The sequence below is a fragment of the Canis aureus genome, chromosome 25, assembly GCF_053574225.1.
Source record: "Canis aureus isolate CA01 chromosome 25, VMU_Caureus_v.1.0, whole genome shotgun sequence".
NCBI classification, from domain to species: Eukaryota; Metazoa; Chordata; class Mammalia; order Carnivora; family Canidae; genus Canis; species Canis aureus.
Window position 1 is genome coordinate 1,873,658 of NC_135635.1, and position 19,830 is coordinate 1,893,487.

At 61.0% G+C, this 19,830-nt stretch overlaps 1 protein-coding gene across 2 annotated transcripts; it reads left to right on the forward strand.

The window, feature by feature from the left end:
- Positions 1-1,081: 1,081 nt before the first annotated feature.
- SP7 (Sp7 transcription factor) lies at positions 1,082-19,315 on the forward strand. 2 transcript variants are annotated; one of them, XM_077869873.1, is made up of 2 exons: positions 1,082-1,352; positions 16,423-19,315. In XM_077869873.1, exon 2 carries the CDS (start codon positions 16,456-16,458, stop codon positions 17,692-17,694), a length of 1,239 nt encoding a protein of 412 aa, XP_077725999.1. In that variant the 5' UTR covers positions 1,082-1,352; positions 16,423-16,455; the 3' UTR covers positions 17,695-19,315. The 2 variants fall into 2 exon arrangements, with proteins under 2 accessions (XP_077725999.1, XP_077725998.1); XM_077869872.1 differs by lacking the exon at positions 1,082-1,352 and adding an exon at positions 11,348-11,469.
- Positions 19,316-19,830: the final 515 nt, after the last annotated feature.

The following is a 19,830-nucleotide window of genomic DNA, read 5'->3' on the forward strand; positions in this document are numbered from 1 at the left end:
CGTACCCCCCTGCTCATGCTCTCCCTCTCTCAAATGAATAAATACAAAATATTTTTTAAAAATACAATATAATCTTGGGGGCACCTGGGTGGCTCAGTTGGCTGGGCGTCTGCCTTCTGCTCAGGTCATGATCCGGGGGTCCTGGAATCAAGACTGGCATCAGGCTCCTTGCTCAGCGGGGAGTCTGCCTCTCTCTCTCTCCATCTCTCTCTGTCCTTCCCCCTGCTTGTGCTCTCTCTCTCTCTCTCAAATAAGTAAAATCTTAAAAAAATAAAAATAAAATAAAATATTAGAAAAAAAACAGTTTTTTTCTACTGGAACTACAGCAAGAAGTCGCAGACTAAATAGAAAGATGGGAGATGATGGTTACACTGAATAAAGGACTTTCAGGTAGTTAGAGAAGGAAATCATCAAGCAAGTGAGTCATCCCCTTACCAGGTGAGCTTGAGAAAGAGGAGGCTATGCCTCTGATTAGGCCACGAGACCAAGGAAAGAACACAGTGACTTTTCCTCAGGCTGATTAGCTTTGGTCCTTCTTATGATTATTATCATATTTCCTTATCACCCTATGGTGACCTTGTATCCTAGATTCTCCAGAACTTTACAATTTCAAATATTTCTTCTCAGGGCATCTGGCTCAGTCACTAGAGTATGAGATGCTTAATCTCAGGGTCATGAATTTGACCCCATGTTGCATATGGAGCCTACTTAAAAATAAATAAATACATAAGTATGTACATAAATAAATAATAAAATTAAAATAACCAAATATTTCTCCTAAACTAGTGAGATGTTCCAGAAAAGAGCAGACTACTCCACCTTCAGCTTTTCCAATGCTCTGTCCCATATTGTATCCATGCCCCAAATCTGCACCCTTTTCACCAAAAGACAAGCATTCCAGATGTAAGAATAGATCCCTGAAAAAAAAAAGAAAGAAAAGAAAAAGAAGAAGAAAATAATTAGGCCCCTGTACTGGAAAGGCAGAGGGCAGAAGAGGATAAGGCCAAAGACAGGGCTGACCAGGAGACACAATACCCACACTCTTCTTTTCAACCACTCTTCTAAGGAGGGGTCTGGGGGAGCAGTGGACGGTGGGCTGTCACCAGTGAGACCACAGGTCCCCAGGTCCCCAGAGCTCCCTGGAGCTGCATATTCTTGCCCTTTGTCCTTGGGCTGACATGAATGAATGCACTGGACACCATATGCTTTTTCTCTAGGAATAATTTGGAAACAACTAGAAAATGCCCTGAGGTCAGCACCAAGGGAAGCATCCCAGATTTCCTCTACCCTGGTCCCCAGGTTCCAGGAAAAAGAGGTCAGGCTTGAGAATCATCCAGAAGTGGAACAGAGTGGTAAGTGTTGTCCGGCAGGGCACAGGCAGCCTTAGCTGTGTCTGTCTGTCCCCTTACCCTGGGAGCTAAAGTCTCTCTGCTGTCTTATCCCCATGTTATTGGATCCCTATGGTCTCCTTAGCTGGCAGGGAAAACCCAGTGCCCAAGGGTAAGGGACCATGTAGAGCGAGAGGGATCACCTAGGTGTTTGTTGCATGTATTTATGTGACTTTGCATGTCTCCCTCCACCACCCGGCCCCTGTGGTTCATGAAGTGCCGCCATGAATATCCATTGGGTGTGTTACTGTGGCATGTGGTGTGTGCCTTTGTGTGTCAGGGCAGGGGCTCCCTGTGGTGTGCATGGGTTGGGAGGGGGTGATGGTGTGAGCCTGGCTCCCTCTCCTCCTCCCCCATCCCTGCTCCCATCTGGCCTTGATCAGCCGGTCCCTGGGGAGAGACTCGCGGTTTCGGATGCAGGAAAATGTTCCAGGAAGCGGCCACTGTGCGGGCCCTGCTCCGGCTCCCCCAGCGGAAATTGTTCCAGGAGGGGGGGAAGGGAGTGTCGAGATAGGATTAAGGGGGGGGGTGGCTCTTGGCTCCCCTCTCCATAGGATAAAGTAGGATAAGCTGATGGGAAGCTCAGGTCAGCCCGGAACCTGGATATTGCTACCTAAATCATTTAATGTGGGAAAATTGGGAGCCTGCAAAGAAGGTTCCTTTTCTATCTGGTTCTCTTTCTGGTGAAGTTTAAGGATTGGGATCTGGGTGGCCCTTGGGTTCCTTTTCCGGCCGGCTAGCATGTAAGCAAGCTGGGGACCAGGACACCTGGGTCTCGTCTGAGAGCGGTGTGGCTGGGGGCGGCAGGGAGGGGAGGCCTAGGACTCAGCCCCCTCTTCTCCCCTGTGAGGGGGCTTTGAAGCTTGGATCCAGGACTGGGAGGGCTGCCTAATTGGGATAATGGAGGTTAATGGGGCGCCTGGAGGGGGTGGCCACGCTCCCAGATCAAAGAGGCCAGCTCTTCCCAGCCACCACAGCTGGAGGTCACAGCTGGAGGGGGAGGGGCGGGGGCTCCGGGCCAGCCGGCAGGGGGTGCTCTGGCCCCTGGATGCCTGTCCCCTCGAGTCTGACCCCCTCTTCGAGGGGAACACCTTTTGCCTGGAGTGCTCACGGGGAGCGGGGGATAAGGGGACGGAGGGCCCCGGGATTCCGGCTCCTCCTGCGTGGACGTGGGGGTGAGGAAGAGGCTGGCCGCCTAGGGCCGACCGCACGTAGGGGCCGTCGCGACCCCGGGCGGGCCCTTCGGGGTGCAGTGGGGGACGCCCGGGGTCCGAGCCCCGGCAAAGCCGGCGCAGGGAGGCAGGACCCCCATCCGGGGTCGGTTGGCGGAGGAAGGCCGGGGCGCGGGGGGGCGGGGCAGGGGCGCACGGAAAGGGGGCGACAGGGGCGTGCGGGGCCAGGGGCCAGGGGCGCGGGGGAGCAGGGGCGCACGGAACGGGGGGGCAGTAGGGGGGCACGGGGAGGGAGGGGGCAGGGGCGGGGGCCGGGGGTAGGGGCCAGGGGCGCACGGGGCGGGAGGGGACCAGGGGCGGGGGCCAGGGGCGCACGGGGCGGTGGGGGTCGGGGGGCAGGGGCGCACGGGGTGGGATGGCCAGGGGCGCACGGGGCGGTAGGGGTGGGGAGGAGCAGGGGCGCACCGGGCTGGGGGGGCTGGGGGGGCCAGGGGCGCACGGGGCGGGGGGTGGTGGCCAGGGGCGCACGGGGCGGTGGGGGTCGGAGGGGGCAGGGGCGCACCGGGCTGGGGGGGCTGGGGGGCCAGGGGCGCACGGGGCGGGGGGGGCCGGGGGGGCGGCCAGAGGCGCACGGGGCTGGGGGGGCGGGGGGGGCGGCCAGGGGCGCACGGGGCGCCGCCGCCGCCTGCCCCCTCCCCCGGGCTGGCGCTCCCTCTCGGGCTCTAATCGGCGCGGCGGCCGCAGCGGGCAGAGTCAGCGCCGCCAGTCTCCGGGACGCGACTCCCAGCAATTGTGGTCGGGACCGCAGATATGCAGCTGCCTCCCGCCCGGGCGCCCGGCCCGGCCGACCCCGCCCGCGCCCCGCCTCCCCCGCCGGCCCGCCCCTCCGCCTCCCGGCCGCGCGGGGACACTGAGGCACGCGGGGGCGGCCCCGAGCCCGGCGCAGGCCCGAGCGCCCGGGCCCCGCGTCCCCAGACCTCCCGGTCCGCCCGTCGGGGGTCCCCATCCCCGCCGCAGCTGGAGCCGGGGCGGGGACCCCCCGGCGGGGACCCCCCCAGTCCCGCCTTCGCTTGGCCGCTCACCTGGCCTCCCACCTCCGCGCCGGGAGGGTCGAGCAGGGCCTGAGGTCCCCGGGGGCGCCCGACCGAGGGTGCGGGGGAGGCGGTCGTAGTGGTGGCGGAGTCCCAGGGACCCTCCTTAACCCGGGCAGTGGAAAGGAGGGACGGGGAAGGGAAGGGTGGCCTAAGCAGACCCTAAATTTACAGGCTCCTTGGTAGGGGAGGGGGAGGGGGAGGGGGAAGGAAATAGTTCAGGAGGGGTTAGGGCTGGGGCGTCCTGGGGGCTGCCGGCTCGGTCCTCGGACCCAGGCTGGGGCCTCCGCTCTGGACCCGGTCCAGCGGCCGTCGGGGGCCGTTCTCGGAACCGAACAGGCACCTCCAAAGTGCCCGCGCGCCCCTGGACGGATGCACACGCACACGCAACCCCACTTGTCCCGGGAACCACTCCGCCCCCCAACTTCTCTCGTGCAGTAGCCTCCACCCCCAGCTCCAGGCGTCCCCTCCGGCTACGGCCACATGTCCCCTGGCCCCGCCGCGCACCGCTCCCCGCGCCCTAACCTCGCCCTCTCCCCGCTCACAGGGATCGGGCCCCATGTATGCAACAGCTACAAGCGCCAGGCACTGCGGTGAGGCGTCCACACGCATTATTCCTAATCCTTGCAACAACGCCGGGAGGCCGCTGTATTATGTTTCCCTGTTCTGAAGAAGAGTCTAAGGCATCAAAGGTTATATGGCCTGGCCAAGCTTACTCCCTAGTAAACGACTGATTTACCCAGAACCGTCTGGCCCTACGCCCCTACTGCCGGCTGCTCTCTGGGCCTGCCGGGGGCTCTCTTTCTACTATGGGCGCATATTCCCATATGTGGCCCTTAGGATCAGGTTCAGAGTCTTTGCAGAACAGTCTCCACCTTGTGCTCAATCTCACTCAACTTTGAGCGTTTCAAAAGTGTCCTTAATCTCTGATACCTCTGGGCCTCTGCAAACACTCTTCTCCCTGCCTGTGAACACTCTCCCTCTCTTCACCTGGCTCGCTCCTGTTTATCCTTTAATTTCTTTAGTCACTGCTTCTTCCGGGAAGCCTTCCTTGATTTCCCCAAATACTGGATTAGATTTACTCTTCGGTCTCCAATAACATCTAGAAATTACTCTCTCCAGATACTTCGCGTTCTTTATCTTAGTTGCGGGTTTGTGAGGCAAAGGGCTAGCTAGGTCTGTTGCTCATGGTTGCGTGCCTGAGCCTACCTCCCTGTGCTGGGTGTTCACTGAGCATTTATTGAATGAAGGACTGTTCCTCAGGTCCAGTGTACATCTCAGAAAACTGTGCTTCCAAGAATAGGAGCAGGTCAGAGAAAATGAGGGAAATGTGTGTCCAGAGTTTTGAAGAACCATTCCCTTGGGTTGTTCACTCCCAAGGATGGGAGATATGATCAGGGCTTTATTAGCCCAAGTTCTCTTTGTTACTCCAGGTATATATTTTTACAAAGAGGCACTTCCTCAAGATGACCAGAGTCTTAATTCAGTGCTGACCCATGTGAGACACCCAACCCAGGGCAGCTTCCTTGTTCAGGGATCAGGCCTCAAGTCTTCCCCTTCCAGGCATTTTCCTTGTCCTGTCATCCTTTGTCATGATACAAATGATAAATTATATTTGTACAGTAAATAAGTATCAATAGTCAACACAAGTTCAAAACCAGCTACCGGACCCTGGGACTGAGGAAACGGCTGGGTGACACCCCCCCTGCCATCCTTTCTCCTTCCCTTCTCATAGCACTTCTCTCTATATATATATATTTTTTCTCTCTCAATTTTTAAAAAAAATTTATGAATTCAGGTAATCTCTACACCCAACATAGGCCTCAAACTCATGACCCCTGAGATCAAGAGTCACATGCTCTTCTGACTGAGCCAGCCGGGCGCCCCAGCATTCTCTTCTGATTCTGATCGATCGGCCTCTCCTGGAATTGCTGTATTACCTCAGGACTCAAATGTCAACTAAGGAAGCCAGGGCTCAGAGCAGAGAGGAAGGAGCCAGGCCTGGCAGCCCTGGTGCTGGGAGAAGGGACGGGGAGCCCCAGCAGAGAGTGAGGGAATTGGGGTACGCATGTGACACGTTGATGTGTATGCGTGTGTGTTGGGGAGGGGACTCCCTTTTCCAACCTCTCCTATACAGACCTTGCTGGCCTCTTGCTCTTGAACGCTCCCCCTTTGCCCTGTGTTCTCAGCTTTGTCTTCCAGAATTGGATCCCTTTCCCCAAGCGCCCTGAGCCTAGGCTCCGAATGCTCCATCAAAGAATGGGGCAGTGCGTGCACCCCGAAACATCTGAGTGGCTCGTGCCCCAACCCAAGGAGCAGGTCTCCCCGGTCACCAGCTCCATTGCTTTTGGAGGGAGGGCCCCACGCCCCACAGGGTCAGCAGCTACCCCCCACGGCCTCTTATCTCTCTCCCCACCATCTATCTGTTTTCTCCCTGTGTTTGTCCTTTCGTTTTCCTGCTTCCCTGTCTCTGAGTGCCTTCTTCTTTCCTGTCCCCTCTGTGTTCCCTGTCACTGGTGTCTCTCCTGGAGACAAGGGCTGGGCCTGGGTGCATGGGGGGGGCGGGCAGTGGCCAGACCAGGGGCCCGGGACATGAGCGCAACTTTCCAAGCTTCTCTTCCAGGCCCCTGTGGTTGGGGAGCTCCACAGAGGGAGGGATGAGTCAGCGGGCCGCAGAGCAGGGGGGGTCTGGGTGGGGGTGGGGATGCCAGGGTTCCCCAGGGCCAGGGAGTTCGCTGGGGCACCTGGGTCTCTCCACTCTGGAAGGGCACGGGGGTGGGGGGTAAAAGATCTTTGAGTCCCACAAAGGTACACTAGAGGCTGCTGCAGTAGCAGGAGTTGCAGAAGGTGGTTTGTAGGCTGGCAGTGCCCTCCACGTTACCCTTATCCCCAGATTCCTGTGGGAAAAGGGGGTCCTAAATCCTCCCTAGGGGACCGTTAGAGCTGTGCAGCTGTGATGATAGGCCCGTGTGTACGTGTGCGACGTCCATATATGTAAATGTGTGTACTATGGGAGTCTGAGTCCCTGGTTGGTAGGGTGCCGCAGGCGACTGGGAGTCTATCTTCGTGTACGTACACTGCTGTGTGAGTTTTTGTGATTGGGGGTTAGGCTAAGTATCTTGGTATAAACATCATTTATATAGGAGATATATGGATATAATCGGCGTGTGTCAGTGTGGATGCCTGCAAAGTATTCAGTTGACCCTTGAACCACGTGGGTTTGAACTGCATGGGCCCACTTATACACTCATTTTTTTTTTACAGTACAAAAATATATTTTCTCTTCCTTATGATATGATTTTTTTAAAGATTTTATTTTATTCACGAGGACACACAGAGAGAGGCAGAGACACAGGCAGAGGGAGAAGCAGGCTCCCTGCGGGGAGCATGATGCAGGGAGTCAATCCTGGGACCCTGGGATCACGACATGAGTGGAAGGCAGATGCTCAACCCCTGAGCCACCCGGGTGCCCCATCCTTATGATTTTCTTAATAACATTTTAAATTTCTGTAGCTCACTTTATTTTTTAAAATATTTTATTTATTTATTCATTAGAGATACAGAGAGACAGAGACACAGGCAGAGGGAGAAGCAGGCTCCCCGCGGGGAGCCCGATGTGGGACTCAATCCCAGGACCCTGGGGTCACGCCCTGGGCCGAAGGCAGGCGCCCACCTGAGCCACCCAGGTGTCCCTGTAGCTCACTTTACTGTAAAAATACAGCATATAATAGAACATACAAAATATGTGTTAACTATTTATGTTATTGGTAAGGCCGGTCAGTAGTAGGCTATTAGTAGTTAAGTTTTGGGGGAATCAAAAGTTATATACTGATCTTGGACTGTGAGGGGGTTGGTGCCCCCAACCCTTGCATTCATAACATGTATTCAAAATTCAGCATGTGTGCAAGCATGTGTCTAAAAGGGTGTCACTCATTTAGGTGTGTGTTAGAGTCTGCGTCCAACTCTATTTTGGGGCTTCTACTGGCTGTTCCCTGGTGATTCTAGGGTAGCCAAACCTGCTATAATGACAACAGGAAAGGGTTAGGAGTCCCTTCGGTGTAGGGCTGTCAGCAGGAGCCCGGCCCAGGAGGGTGGGCAGAGGGCAGCGGTGTGGAAGGGAGGCAGCTTCCTGAGGAGTGGGGGGATAGACGTCTTCCACTCTGGCCAGTTTTCACTGTCTCTCCCCCTCACCCCATCCCACCCCCCAATCTTTCCCAAAGACCCCTAAGCATTAGAGAGAACTGAGGCAGGTTCCAGATTCAACCCCTCTAACCTAGAAATCCCACCCTGATACTTTTAGGGGAGGGAGGGAAGGGAGAGGTCCCTGTGGTTCAGCCCAGTCCTGGGGTTGAGAGATCAGAAAGGCACCATCCCACCCCTTCCTTCAGGGGCGTCCATCTCGGAGCTCAGCATCTGGGTGGCCATGGGCGGAGGCTGAGGGGCCCCCAGGGTGGTGGGGGGTGGTGGATAGAAACCAGATGCCTAGGGGGTTTATACTGGAAGGACCAGAGCCGCAGCCTCTACCCGCCCCTGCCACATGGCGCCTGGGTCTGGGCTGCCCCACCCCCTGGGAGGCTGGGCTGAGGGAGGCCTGCAAGGGTGGAGGCAGGTCCCTGGTCAGGGCTCCCAGTTGCTGCCCCTAGCCCCTGGAGGCGCTGGGAGGGGGCGTGGGGGTCTGGACCCAGGAATGCCAGGGCTTCAGCTGGGCAGCAGGACTGTCTTTAACAAGGGTGTGGAAGCAGTCAGGTCCCAGGGTCCCCAGGGAGGCAGCTGGGGGCTTCAGGCACCCCCCCTGCCTGGCTGTGGCACCCACCTTTGCGGCGGGGAGGGCTCTGTGTGCAGCACCGGCCCGCGTAACACACCAGGGGCCCGGCTGGCATATTTCAGGAACCTGGCGCCTTCCTTTCCCTTCCCAGCACCCTGCTCCTTCCCAGGTCAGGGATGGGCCCCCAAGGGACGTGGGAAGGTTGACCTTCTCTGCCCCCCACCTCCTCTCCCCAGCCCTGCACCTCCATTCATCTTGCCTTGTTTTCCATTCGGTCTCTTCCTTTCTCCCCCATTCTAGGCTGAGCTCCAACCCCTTCTCTCTCACCTGCCACCTCTTCCGGATGCTGGAGTCTAGACTTTTCTCTGCCTCAGTTGCCTGCCTGGTCTAAGGGGTCTCAGGCTCTTCCGCTGGCTGGGCAGTAATTTCCCCAAAGCTTCCCCTTCTTCCTAGCTTCCAAGTGGGGGGCCCTCCGGAAATCCATTTGGCACCTCAGCCTCAGATGCCCCCACCAGGGGGAGACTGGGAGGTCACGGGGACACCCCACCACGGGCACTTCCTCTTGGGCAGACGGGTGGGGTGGCCCGTGTAATCATCGGACACAATTATGCGCTATTTATACTCCATCCCCGCCCCCCACCTGCGCCGCCGCTTCACCCTCTGCCTCCTCCAGACCTGGCCAGGCCTCCGGCTACTTCCTCGGCCTTCCAAGCCATTGTCTCTATCTTTGCTCCTCCCGGCCAGTTTCTTTTCCTTTTCCTCCCCACCCCACCCCCGTATTTTTTTTTTTTAAAGCCAAGCACCTGGTCTAGTGTCACCCTCTTGTCTCTTTCTCTTTTATGTCCCACAGCGTCTCTTCTGATTCTCTGGGATTGTTCTATTTGTTCTCTGTGTCTCTGGGTCTTTCTGTTCTTTTTTTTTTCTTTCTTTTTCCTTCCTTCCTTCCTTCCTTCCTTCCTTCCTTCCTTCCTTCCTTCCTTCCTTCCTTCCTTCCTTCCGTCTTTCCCTTCCTTTCCATTTGTCATTTACCCTGGTTCTCTAAGCCTTTCCCCAAATACTGGGCCCACATGGTTCCTTGGGGAATTCACATCATGGGGCTGGAATCCAAATGCCTAGTCCTGAACTTTGATCCTGCCTGCTGGTTAAACTGTGCTTAGCACTCCCTGGACCTCCAGGTCTTCATCAGGGAGAGTGAGAGAGGCAGGGAAGTGGGCACTCGAGGAGAGAAAGTAAGGGAACTGTGCTGCGAAGTGAGGCGAGTGGAGGACAGGTCTCCGAGGGGTTGAGGGCTATGCTGGGGAATAAGCTGCAAAGCAACAGCAGCTGGCAGGGCCTCTCTGTGGGAGAGATGCCACCTTCCTTCTTATCTTCCCCACTTTGATGAGAAGTCACCGTTGGGAAGTCCTGCTGCAGCTCTAGCTTCAATTCTGCCTGCTGCAAGAGAGCACTGCTGCGTGGCGGTGAGAGAAGGAACTGGGAGCTCCCTCCCAGGAAAGCATGACCACTCAGAGGAAGAACCATCCAGCAAAGGATGGAGATTTGACGTGTGGCCAAGGGGAGCCTGGGGATGGTAACTGGCGAGGAATAATGGAGACCAGGGCTTATCTTCTTGGGAGTTAATCCAAAGGGGCTAGGCGGTCGGCACGGGCATGGATGAGTTGACCTGGTGACCTTCCACCTCCACCCTCACTCCTGCCCACCTTCAATTTTCTCAGAATCTGAAGATCCAGTTGTCTGCCCCACAGTGTGAGGGAGGCCTGGGTGCTCCATTCTAGGAGCGAAACTGAGGCAGTGGGAAGATTGGGGAACCCTTGAGCCTGTGCCAAGGCCTCTTCCACTCTGCACCCCTCCTCCAGGCCTGGCTCACTAACTAACCTACCTCAGTGACCCTAAAAGTTTAGGGAACTAAAGCCTCCACCCAGAGCACGGCCTCCCTCCTGCCTCACATGTACACACACACACACACACACACACACACACACACACACACGGCCCGTCCTCCCGATCTAGGGTGACTGGGGACGCAAGCATCTCTGTGGTCAGCACGGTGTGTGTGTGTGTGTGTGTGTGTGTGTGTGTGTGTGGTGTGTCCACCTCCGGCCGTGTCACTGTGCTCACTTGTGTGCGAGTGTGGCTGTGCTCCGTCAGGACAGCGGCCGTGGCCGTGTGGGCAGCACTGTGTGCGCGGACGTGTGCACGGATCATCCCGGGGCTGTCCGTGAGTGTGTGTGTCAGTGTGTTCCAGGCTCTCTGTGCGAGTGTCGTCCCCGATCCCCCATCCCCCCCCTGGATGTCTAATTAGTGGTTTGGGGTTTGTTCCTTTTCCCTCCTGCTCCTTCCCTGGGCGGCGCGGCCTCAGCAGCAGTAGGCGCGCGGCAGCAGAGGCGGCAGCAGCGGCAGCCGGGACTCTGGAGCAGAGGAGGACCCCGGATCGCGGCCCGAGTGGCACGGGAGCGGGGCTGGCCCGGGAGGGGAGCCCGGCCCCCCGGCGCGGGCCCGCAGGCCACCCCTCGCCCGCACGCCCCCCGCCAGAGCTGCGGGGAGGACAGCCCCAGGACGCCCGGCCCCGGCGCCCCCAGGTACCTGACCCGGGAGCCGGGGCCGCTGGGGGCGGGGTGTGGGACACCTGGGCCGCCGGCCCTCCCCGCCAGCAGCCCTCCGGGACCCCTGACAACGTGCCCCCCGCCCTACCTCCTCCTGCTTCCACCCCTTCCCCAGCCCAGCTTCTCCTCTCCCGCCCAGATCCCTTCTTTGGGGAGCTCAGCAAATGGAGCAGGAAATTTGGACCCTCTGCCTCCCTCTCTCGCCCTGCTCATTGGATCCGGAGCCTTCTCCGCTGGGAAAGCTGTAATTAGAGGGTGGATCCCTACAGACAGAGCACAGCCCCCCCACCCCCACCCCCCAGTCCCTTCTAACTTTAGATCTCTTCTCTCCCATTCTCCCATTCTCCCTCCCTCTCCCTCTCCCTCTCCCCGGCTCGGCTGGCTCTCTCCATCTGCCTGGCTCCTTGGGACCCGGTCCCCAGCCTCAGGATGGCGTCCTCCCTGCTTGAGGTAACTGTCCCCTCCTCCCCCCAGGACACCAGCGACAGTCCTACTGGCCCTAACCCCTGCCCGCCCCCACCTCCCAACTCACACAGACAGTGGCTGTGGTGCCTGTCACTTCCAGGGTCCCTCTGATGAGGAGAGGACAGGGCTCTGCAGGGAGCAGGGGGCAGGAGGGAGGGCGGGACAGAGGGGGCCGGGGTCAGAGAGCAGTCAGAGGAAGATGAGAGGGGTCAGGTCAGGAGAAGGCACGCACCTCCGCACCTCCGAGGTCCCCGCCTGCAGGCCAACCCTGAGGAGTGGACAGGGATGGAGAAAGCAGGAAGAGGAGGGGTGGGGGCAGCTCAGCCAAGAGGGGGGACAGCGAAGGAGAGGCTGAGGGGCGGGCACCAGGCAGCAAACGGGGGACAGTGCCTTGGGGGCCCCGGGTCTGTCTCTGGGGAGCTCCTGGCCGAGCCTGAGCGGCAGCCGGTCTCCCTGTAGGTGGTCAGGGGCTGGGCCTCCGCCTGGCGTGTGGGGGATCAGGTGAGCCCCGAGAGAAGGGAGCCGGCAGTGCTGTGCATGTGGGGGGGCTGGCCAGAGGAACCGGCCCCGGCCTGACGGGGAACCCAGGAGGAGGGCCAGGGTCTGAGGCCGCCTGCCCGGCTCACAAATATTTAGCTTTCAGCCAAAGACAAACTCAGCTCTATTTTGGGAGTGGGAGGCTCCAGGGCGGACTGGGCCACTTCCCCTACAGGCTGGGACCCCAGCCTTTGGCACTGGGGTTGGAGGGAACCAGGGTGCCATGGAGGTCAGGTTCGGGGTCAGGGGTTCCGGGGGACTCCAGGTGCGCAGTTGGAAAGGAAGGACTCGCAGGCCCTCGCGGCCACTTTGCACGGCCTGAGTTCTCTCTCCCTGCTTCTGGGTCGCTGACTCTGTTTCTCTGTCATCTCTGTCCTGCTGTCTGGGTCCCTCCACAGGAATTTGGAGCCAGAAAGCCTTCCCTTCAGGTCAAGCACCTTCAGTAGCCTTGAACGTTCCAGATTCCCTGGCCCCTCGGAAGCCCCCATCTCTGCTCCCGGTGCCCGAGCTCAGCCCCAGGGGTGACGGGCCAGATGGGAAGCCCACTCCTTGGGCCTGTGGGGGGGATGCGAGGCGGCGCGGGACCGCTGACCCCGCGTTCACTGGCCTGGGCCCAAGCGTTAGCAGGAACACGCGGCCTGCACGTGGGGCAGCCTTTGTGGGAGCGCAGGTGCGTACGTGCAGTGGCCCCTGAGCATCTGTGGTCCAGCGGCCAGCGGCAGCGGGTCAGGCTGCGTGGAGCGTCAGGGAGAGGCAGGCAAGCGGGGGGCGTGGACGCGGCGGCCCTGGTCACGGCTCCGTCAGTCGGGCCCCCAGGTGTGCTGTACCTGCGCACCAAGGGCGGGCTGCTCGCCTGCCATCCCCTCGTCCCCTCGCCAGGCCCCACGCCGAGCCTGCACTGACACGCTGCGGTTGGTCTGGAGGAAGCCTCGGGACGAGGTGCCTGGACGTCCTGGGGCCTCCGGGGCAGGGGCAGGGGCAGGGGCAGTGTCAGTGGGCGTGGGCGCCGGGCCAGGGCTGCCAGCGTGGCACTGGGGCCCGGGGGAGGGGCCGGCCCAGGGGCCTGCAGGAGGGGCGCAGGACTGGGGTGGCACTTGGCAAGGGGAGCGTGCCCTGGAGTCTGGGTGTTGGTGTCCCTCACTGCCCGGGAGCTGGAGATGCCCCCGCACGAGGGCATCCAGCCCCTCCACCTGGTGCTCCTGCTGTGGGGGCACTTGGGCCCTCATCCGTCCCCCTTGCCCACCCAGGGAGCCCTCTGCCCGCACGGGGGGGGGGGGGGGCGCCTCTGGCGTCCGGAGAGGGACGCAGCTGCTGCCTGACGAGAGGCTCACCTGGGCGAGAGGCTCACCTGGGCGCCTGAGCTGCAGGGCGGGAGGCAGGAGGGAGCAGTGGTGAGGGCCGGGTGGGGATGGCAGCTGGAGGTGGGAGGACCGGCCGCGGGCAGAGGCTGGCGGCGGAGAGCTGGTGCTGGACCCTGGAACTCAGGTGCCCACGGGGGAAGGCCAGCGGGCCCTCAGGTGGCTGTGAGCTCAGCAGGAGGTCCGCTGGGCACCCCGAGGCCCTGCGAAGAGGGGGCCCCCTTCCCGGCACGTGTGGGGAGAGCTGGGACGGCCCCTTGCTCTTTCTCTGGAGACTCCTTGTCAGTGCGTTAAGCCCTTTTATTGTGTTAGCAGAAGGTGGGGTGGAGGTAGGAGGGAAACAGCTGGAAGGCGGCCTCCTGGGCTCCTGGGCAGTCAGCTCCAGAGCATGTGGCCAGGCCTGGGGGCGCAGATGTGGGACGCCCGCGGGGTCGCCCGAGCAGCCGAGAAGGGACCTGAGGCTGTGGTGGACCTAGCCAGGTGCCCGGTTCTTGGCCTCCAGAACCGTCTGAGCGGGCCTGGCGCCTTGCCCCCCTTCCCTGCCCTCAGGGGCCCCGGGGCCTCGGCTCCGGGCCGGGGTCTCCTGTCGGCCTGGGGCCGCTTGCCTTCCTTCACCCCTCCTTCCCTCTCCCAGCTGGGTGGGGTCCCTGGGCTTGGCTGAGGCCCCTGTGGCCACAGTGTGAGGGCCGGGCGGGGGGGACGGCGTCGGCGTTTTTAAAAATAAACCGACCGCAGGGAAACCAACGGAGCCGGGCTGGGCCGGGGGGAGAAGCGGTCAGGGGGAGAGGGAGGGAGGAGTGGCCTGGTCTGGGGGTTTTCTGGGGCCCAGCATCATGGTGGTTTTCTCTTAGGTAGGAGAGCCGTCCTCCTCCTCCTCCTCCCCCCTTTCTGTTTTCTTCCTCCTCTTTCCCTGTGTTTTCCTCCGCCTTCCTGGCCCAGGCTCTCTCCATCACCTCTTTGTCTGCTCTCCTCTCTCTCTCTGCCCTTTGTCTTTTCACCTTTCTGCTCTTTTGGGCCCCTGCCCATGTCTGCCCCTCATGCCAGTTTTCCTCTGTGTCCCCCCCCCCCCCCCCCCCCGCCCCTGTGGCTTTTCCGTCTGTGCCTTTGCAGGGTCCTTTGCTCCTCCGGGCTCTGGGTCTCTGCCTCTCCCCTTTGCACTCTGTTTCTAACCTTTCTTTTCTTTTCTTTTCTTTTTAAAGATTTTATTTATTCATGAGAGACACAGAGAGAGGCAGAGACACAGGCAGAGGGAGAAGCAGGCTCCAGGTGGGGAGCCTGACGTGGGACTCGATCCCGGGACCCCGGGGTCACAACCTGAGCCAAAGGCAGATGCTCAACTGCTGAGCCCCCCAGGCACCCCTGTTTTTACTTTTCTGCTAGGGTTTGACTCCTGCCCTATCAGCTACCCTGCCTCAGCTTACCCTCTGCTTGTGAGGTCAGAGGCTCCTGGGAAACTGGGGAGGACGCAGGGCTTTTCCCATAGCCAGATTTCAGGAAGGCTTTGGAGGCTTGAATTTGGGGGTCCACGGGTCGAGGGGACAGGACTGCAGAAAGACGTGGTTGCACAGGGCAGCGGCAGGTTTGCCCTTGGGAGCAGTGCGGGAGTGCTGAGTGCACACGCCCCTCGCCACGGCCTGGCCCAGAAGCCCCAGACGACCTGTAGGCCTGGTGCTCGGGTTCTGTCCGGGAAGGCACCAGGTACATCAGCTTTGGAGGATCCCGTCAGGATACTGTACGGGCTCAGCTGCTGGGGGGGGCATCCTTTGGGTGGGATCCTCGATAATGGCTGCCTGTACCCGGGATTCTGGAGGGTACCTCCTGCTGGCCTGTCCGGAGGCTGACGGCGGGGGTGCCCCGAGCTCCTGGGGGAGGGGAATCTCAGGGTGGCCTGGCCTGGCAGGAGCAGCATGATGGGCATGAAGGGCATTTCGTGTTTCTGAAAGAGCCCCGCGCCCCACATCTACGCGCCTGGAGAGAGACCAGGCACACGGGCCACGCGTTAGGGGCCGCTGGACCTGGGGGGCCGTGGGCGGCCCTGAGCCAGGATCTGGGCCACCCCAGTTCCCGGCCCGGGGGCTGTGAGGACGTCGGGCCCCTCCAGCCTTCCCAAAGGGGGACCAGCCGGCTCCACAGAGCAGGAGGTGCCCACTGCCCGCTTGAAAGACATTCTTGCCTCAGCCACAGTCCTGGTTTGGCGGCGGCCCTGTTCCCTCTCAATGTCCCAGTGTCTCCGCGTCGCTTCCTCTTGCTCCCCAGCCCTCGAGTCCCTGCCAAGAGATTCCTTACCAGGGACATAGGCTGCGGCCTCAGGGAGACCCGGCCACTCGCTGCCTCGGTCAGGAGCTGGAGCGGGACAGGAAGTGGGCTCGGGGGTAAAGCTGAGAAACTCTGGGGGGGCAGCTGCCCCCTAATACTTCGCTTTCTTCCCACGTTCCTCTTTGAGTCTCAGCTTTTCTCCCCAAGTCTCTGACCACGGCCTCGGCTCTGAACCCACTTCCAGGGGTAGGACCCCTAATTCTCACCTCACCTCGGTGCTGTCCGTCCCCGCGGCTGAATAGCCAAGAAGCGGCTCCTGTTCCTCTGAGGCCTGGCACCTCCCAGCAACTCCACAGTGGCCTCCTGCCTCTGCCTCCTGCCTCCAGCCTCCTGCCTCTGCCTCCAGCCTCCAGCCTCTGCCTCCTGCCACCTGCCTCTGCCTCCTGTCTCCAGCCTCCCGCCTCTGCCTCCAGCCTCTGCTTCCAGCCTCTACCTCCAGCCTCCTTGCCTCCGCCTCCACCCTCCTGCCTCCACCCTCCTGCCCCCAGCCTCCAGCCTCCAGCCTCCTGCCTCCTTCCTCCAGTTGCTAGGCTGCCTCCAGACCTTGCTCCCCTCCCATGACTCTTTGGAGCTCTGCCCTGGGGCCCACTGCTCACCGGCCCCTCCACCCCTCCCTCCCATCCTCTTCCACTCTTCCTGGGCCCTTGGCTCTGCTCTCCCTCTGCAGAGTCTGCCTCCCTTCCCGCCTCTCCGCCCCCCTCTAAGCAGCGCTTCCCTCTGCCCACAGGAGGAAGCTCACTATGGCTCCAGCCCCCTGGCCATGCTGACGGCAGCGTGCAGCAAATTTGGCGGCACCAGCCCCCTGCGGGACTCAACGACACTGGGCAAAGCAGGCGCAAAGAAGCCATACTCCGTGGGCAGTGACCTTTCAGCCCCCAAAACCATGGGGGACGCCTACCCAGCCCCCTTTTCAAGCACCAATGGGCTCCTCTCACCTGCAGGCAGTCCCCCTGCCCCCACCTCGGGCTATGCCAATGAGTACCCTCCTTTTTCTCACTCATTCCCTGGACCCACGGGCACCCAGGACCCCGGGCTACTAGTGCCCAAGGGCCACAGCTCTCCTGACTGCCTGCCCAGTGTCTACACCTCCCTGGACATGGCACATCCCTACGGCTCCTGGTACAAGGCAGGCATCCACGCAGGCATCTCGCCGGGCCCTGGCAACGCTCCTGCTCCCTGGTGGGACATGCACCCCGGGGGCAACTGGCTAGGTGGTGGGCAGGGCCAGGGTGATGGGCTGCAAGGGACACTGCCCGCGGGCCCCGCTCAGCCTCCGCTGAACCCCCAGCTGCCCACCTACCCGTCCGACTTTGCCCCCCTTAACCCGGCCCCCTACCCAGCTCCCCACCTCCTGCAGCCGGGGCCCCAGCACGTCTTGCCCCAAGACGTCTATAAGCCCAAGGCCGTGAGCAATAGCGGGCCGCTGGAGGGGGGCGGTGCGGCCAAAGCCCCCCGGGGGGCCGGCGCGGGGGGCGGCGGCTTCGGCGGCGGCGGGGCGGGCCGCTCCTCCTGCGACTGCCCCAACTGCCAGGAGCTCGAGCGCCTGGGCGCGGCGGCGGCGGGGCTGCGCAAGAAGCCCATCCACAGCTGCCACATCCCGGGCTGCGGCAAGGTGTACGGCAAGGCCTCGCACCTGAAGGCGCACCTGCGCTGGCACACGGGCGAGCGGCCCTTCGTGTGCAACTGGCTCTTCTGCGGCAAGCGCTTCACGCGCTCGGACGAGCTGGAGCGCCACGTGCGCACGCACACGCGGGAGAAGAAGTTCACCTGCCTGCTGTGCTCCAAGCGCTTCACCCGCAGCGACCACCTGAGCAAACACCAGCGCACCCACGGCGAGCCGGGCCCCGGGCCCCCTGCCGGCGGCCCCAAGGACCTGGGGGAGGCGCGCGGCGCCGCGGAGGAGGAGGCCAGTCAGACGCCCCGGCCCCCCGCCTCCCCGGCGCCCCCAGAGAAAGCCCCCGAAGGCAGCCCGGAGCAGAGCAGCCTGCTGGAGATCTGAGCGGGCGCGGGGTCGCCGGCTGCGTGGACGCGCTTGTCCTCACCCGCTGGGCCCCAGCATGCTGCCCTTGGGGCTCTTGCCAGCCCCCCCGCCCGCCGGCCTGGTGACCCCCGGCGCGCCCTGCGGCTCCCCGACCTTTGCCCAGAGCCCGTGCTGCAGACCCTCCTCTCAGGCCCTCACCTTGTGCCCGACTTCTGTCCTCTGGCTTCCCAGCCCCCCACCCCACCCCACCCCACCCCCAACATCCCCTCCGCTCCTATCGCACCGTCTCATTTCCCTTCCATCTGGGCTCCCCACATTTGCTTTCTCCATCCCACCAACTCCTTGGCGAGCACCCTTTCTGCTTCCCAAGCTTGTTTACCGCGATTGCTTACGCTTAGCTTCCAGTCTTCCCAGCTTCTTATCCCACTTGCTTTCCATGCTCCAGAGCGTTTTGTTTGTTTGTTTTTGTTTTTACAAACATAATGATGATGATGATGATGATAATTTATTGCCCCCTGGTGGCCTCCTCATTAGGGGCCAGAGTTAGGGGGATTGGGGTTAGCGACCTGGCAGGGAGCAGGGTGCCAAGAGGGGGGCAGACCAGTGGGGATCTGATCCCAAAGATGGGGTGACCCCAGGGTCAGGGAGGCTGCCCCCGGGCCTGTATATTTAACCCCTATGTTCCAAGAGAAATGAATACTAATAATAATAATTCTATTTATCTAAGTTATGATGACAGGTCAGGTAGAGTGAGCTGGGGAGGGAAGGAGGTCCGTTTCTGCTATGGAAACTGTAGCTAAGTGTATCTCTGTATAGAAAAAGCGTTAGTGGAGATCTTGTCAATAGAATTCCTATCATCAGGGTCTCAGTTAATGGGGTTTCTCTTTTAATAGAATCTCTGCTAATAGGGTTGGTTAGCTAGATCTCTGTTAAAGAGTTGATGGGGTGTCTCTCAATTAGGGATCCCTAATGTTCCCAGCCCCAGCCAGAAGCTGTGAAACCTCGAGTCCTATGGAGGGGAGGACTGGAATGTACCCCAGCTCCCTTGACCCCAGAGCAGGTTCTTTCCACTGCCCCTCCCCTGACACCATGACCCCATCAGGCTAATCCCTCGTTGCCATGGTTATGGAGAGCTTGCAGCTGCCATCCTAGACGTGCTCGTTGGGGAAGCCCACCTCACAGGAGGAGCACACTGGTTTGGAGGTGCGTCTCCAGAAGAATAGGCGGGGAAGGCTTTCTCTGGGATCAGATTCAAATAAATCAAGTATTTATTGAGTGCCCCTTCTGTCCGAGGCACTGCTAGGCTGGTGCCTAGAAGCCATGAGAAAGAAGAATTTATACAGCGAGGAGGACAGAGGTCCCCAAGCTGATTTGGGGTTGCATCCACGCCCCCCCCCAACCTGGGATTTCCAATGCTCCCGACTCCACCTCTGGTGACTTTTAAAGCCGCTTCGTGCCTTTGATTGCCTTTCCTGTGACTTTGGATCCTCCTTTTCTATCTCCTGCTCCCTCAAGGCCCCAAGTTAAAGGGTAAAAGCCGCTGGGGCTTGGGGAGAGGGTAATATTGTGGAAGGGAAAGGATCGTGCCCTCATGGAGTCTTTTTTTTTTATTATTATTATTATTATTTAATAAAAAGTTCGATTTTAAATTTTGTCCTGGTGAGAATGGAGGAGGAGGAGGGAAGAAGAGTGAGCCACGGGAGCCCTCCTCGGCACCTGGAGACTCCCACGGGCACCCCACGGGCACCCCACGGTGCCCACGGCGGGCGGGGTGGGGGGAGGGGGGCCGGGGGACAGCCGAGGGGGGGGGACGTGGGGACCGAGGGCTTCCTCCCCCCGCTCGCCGCCCGCTCGGCCCGGCCGGGCCCGGGCGGGTCGACGGCGGCGCGGCCCCAGGGGTCCCCAGGGCGGCCCCCGCCTGGCACGCAGCCGCCCCGCCCCGGGCTGCAATCAGCCGTGCCCGCCGCCGACCGGAGGGCGAACAAAAGCCACTCTGTGGCGGCGGCCCCGGGCCACAATAGGGCTTTGTGCGGCCCGGCCCCGGGCTCCCCCGCGGGGCTCCGTCCCCGGCCGGTCGGGGGCGCTGCGGGCGGGCTCGGGATGCCCCCCCCGCCCCGGACCCCCTGCGCTCGGGCCCGCTTCGAAGGCGCTTCC

Bases quoted from the DNA above. Each gene is read 5' to 3' on its own strand.
- SP7 (XM_077869872.1), top strand. From the start codon at position 11,449: ATGGCGTCCTCCCTGCTTGAG. The intron at 11,470-16,422 runs GTAACTGTCCCC...CTCTGCCCACAG, and splicing joins TGGCGTCCTCCCTGCTTGAG to GAGGAAGCTCACTATGGCTC.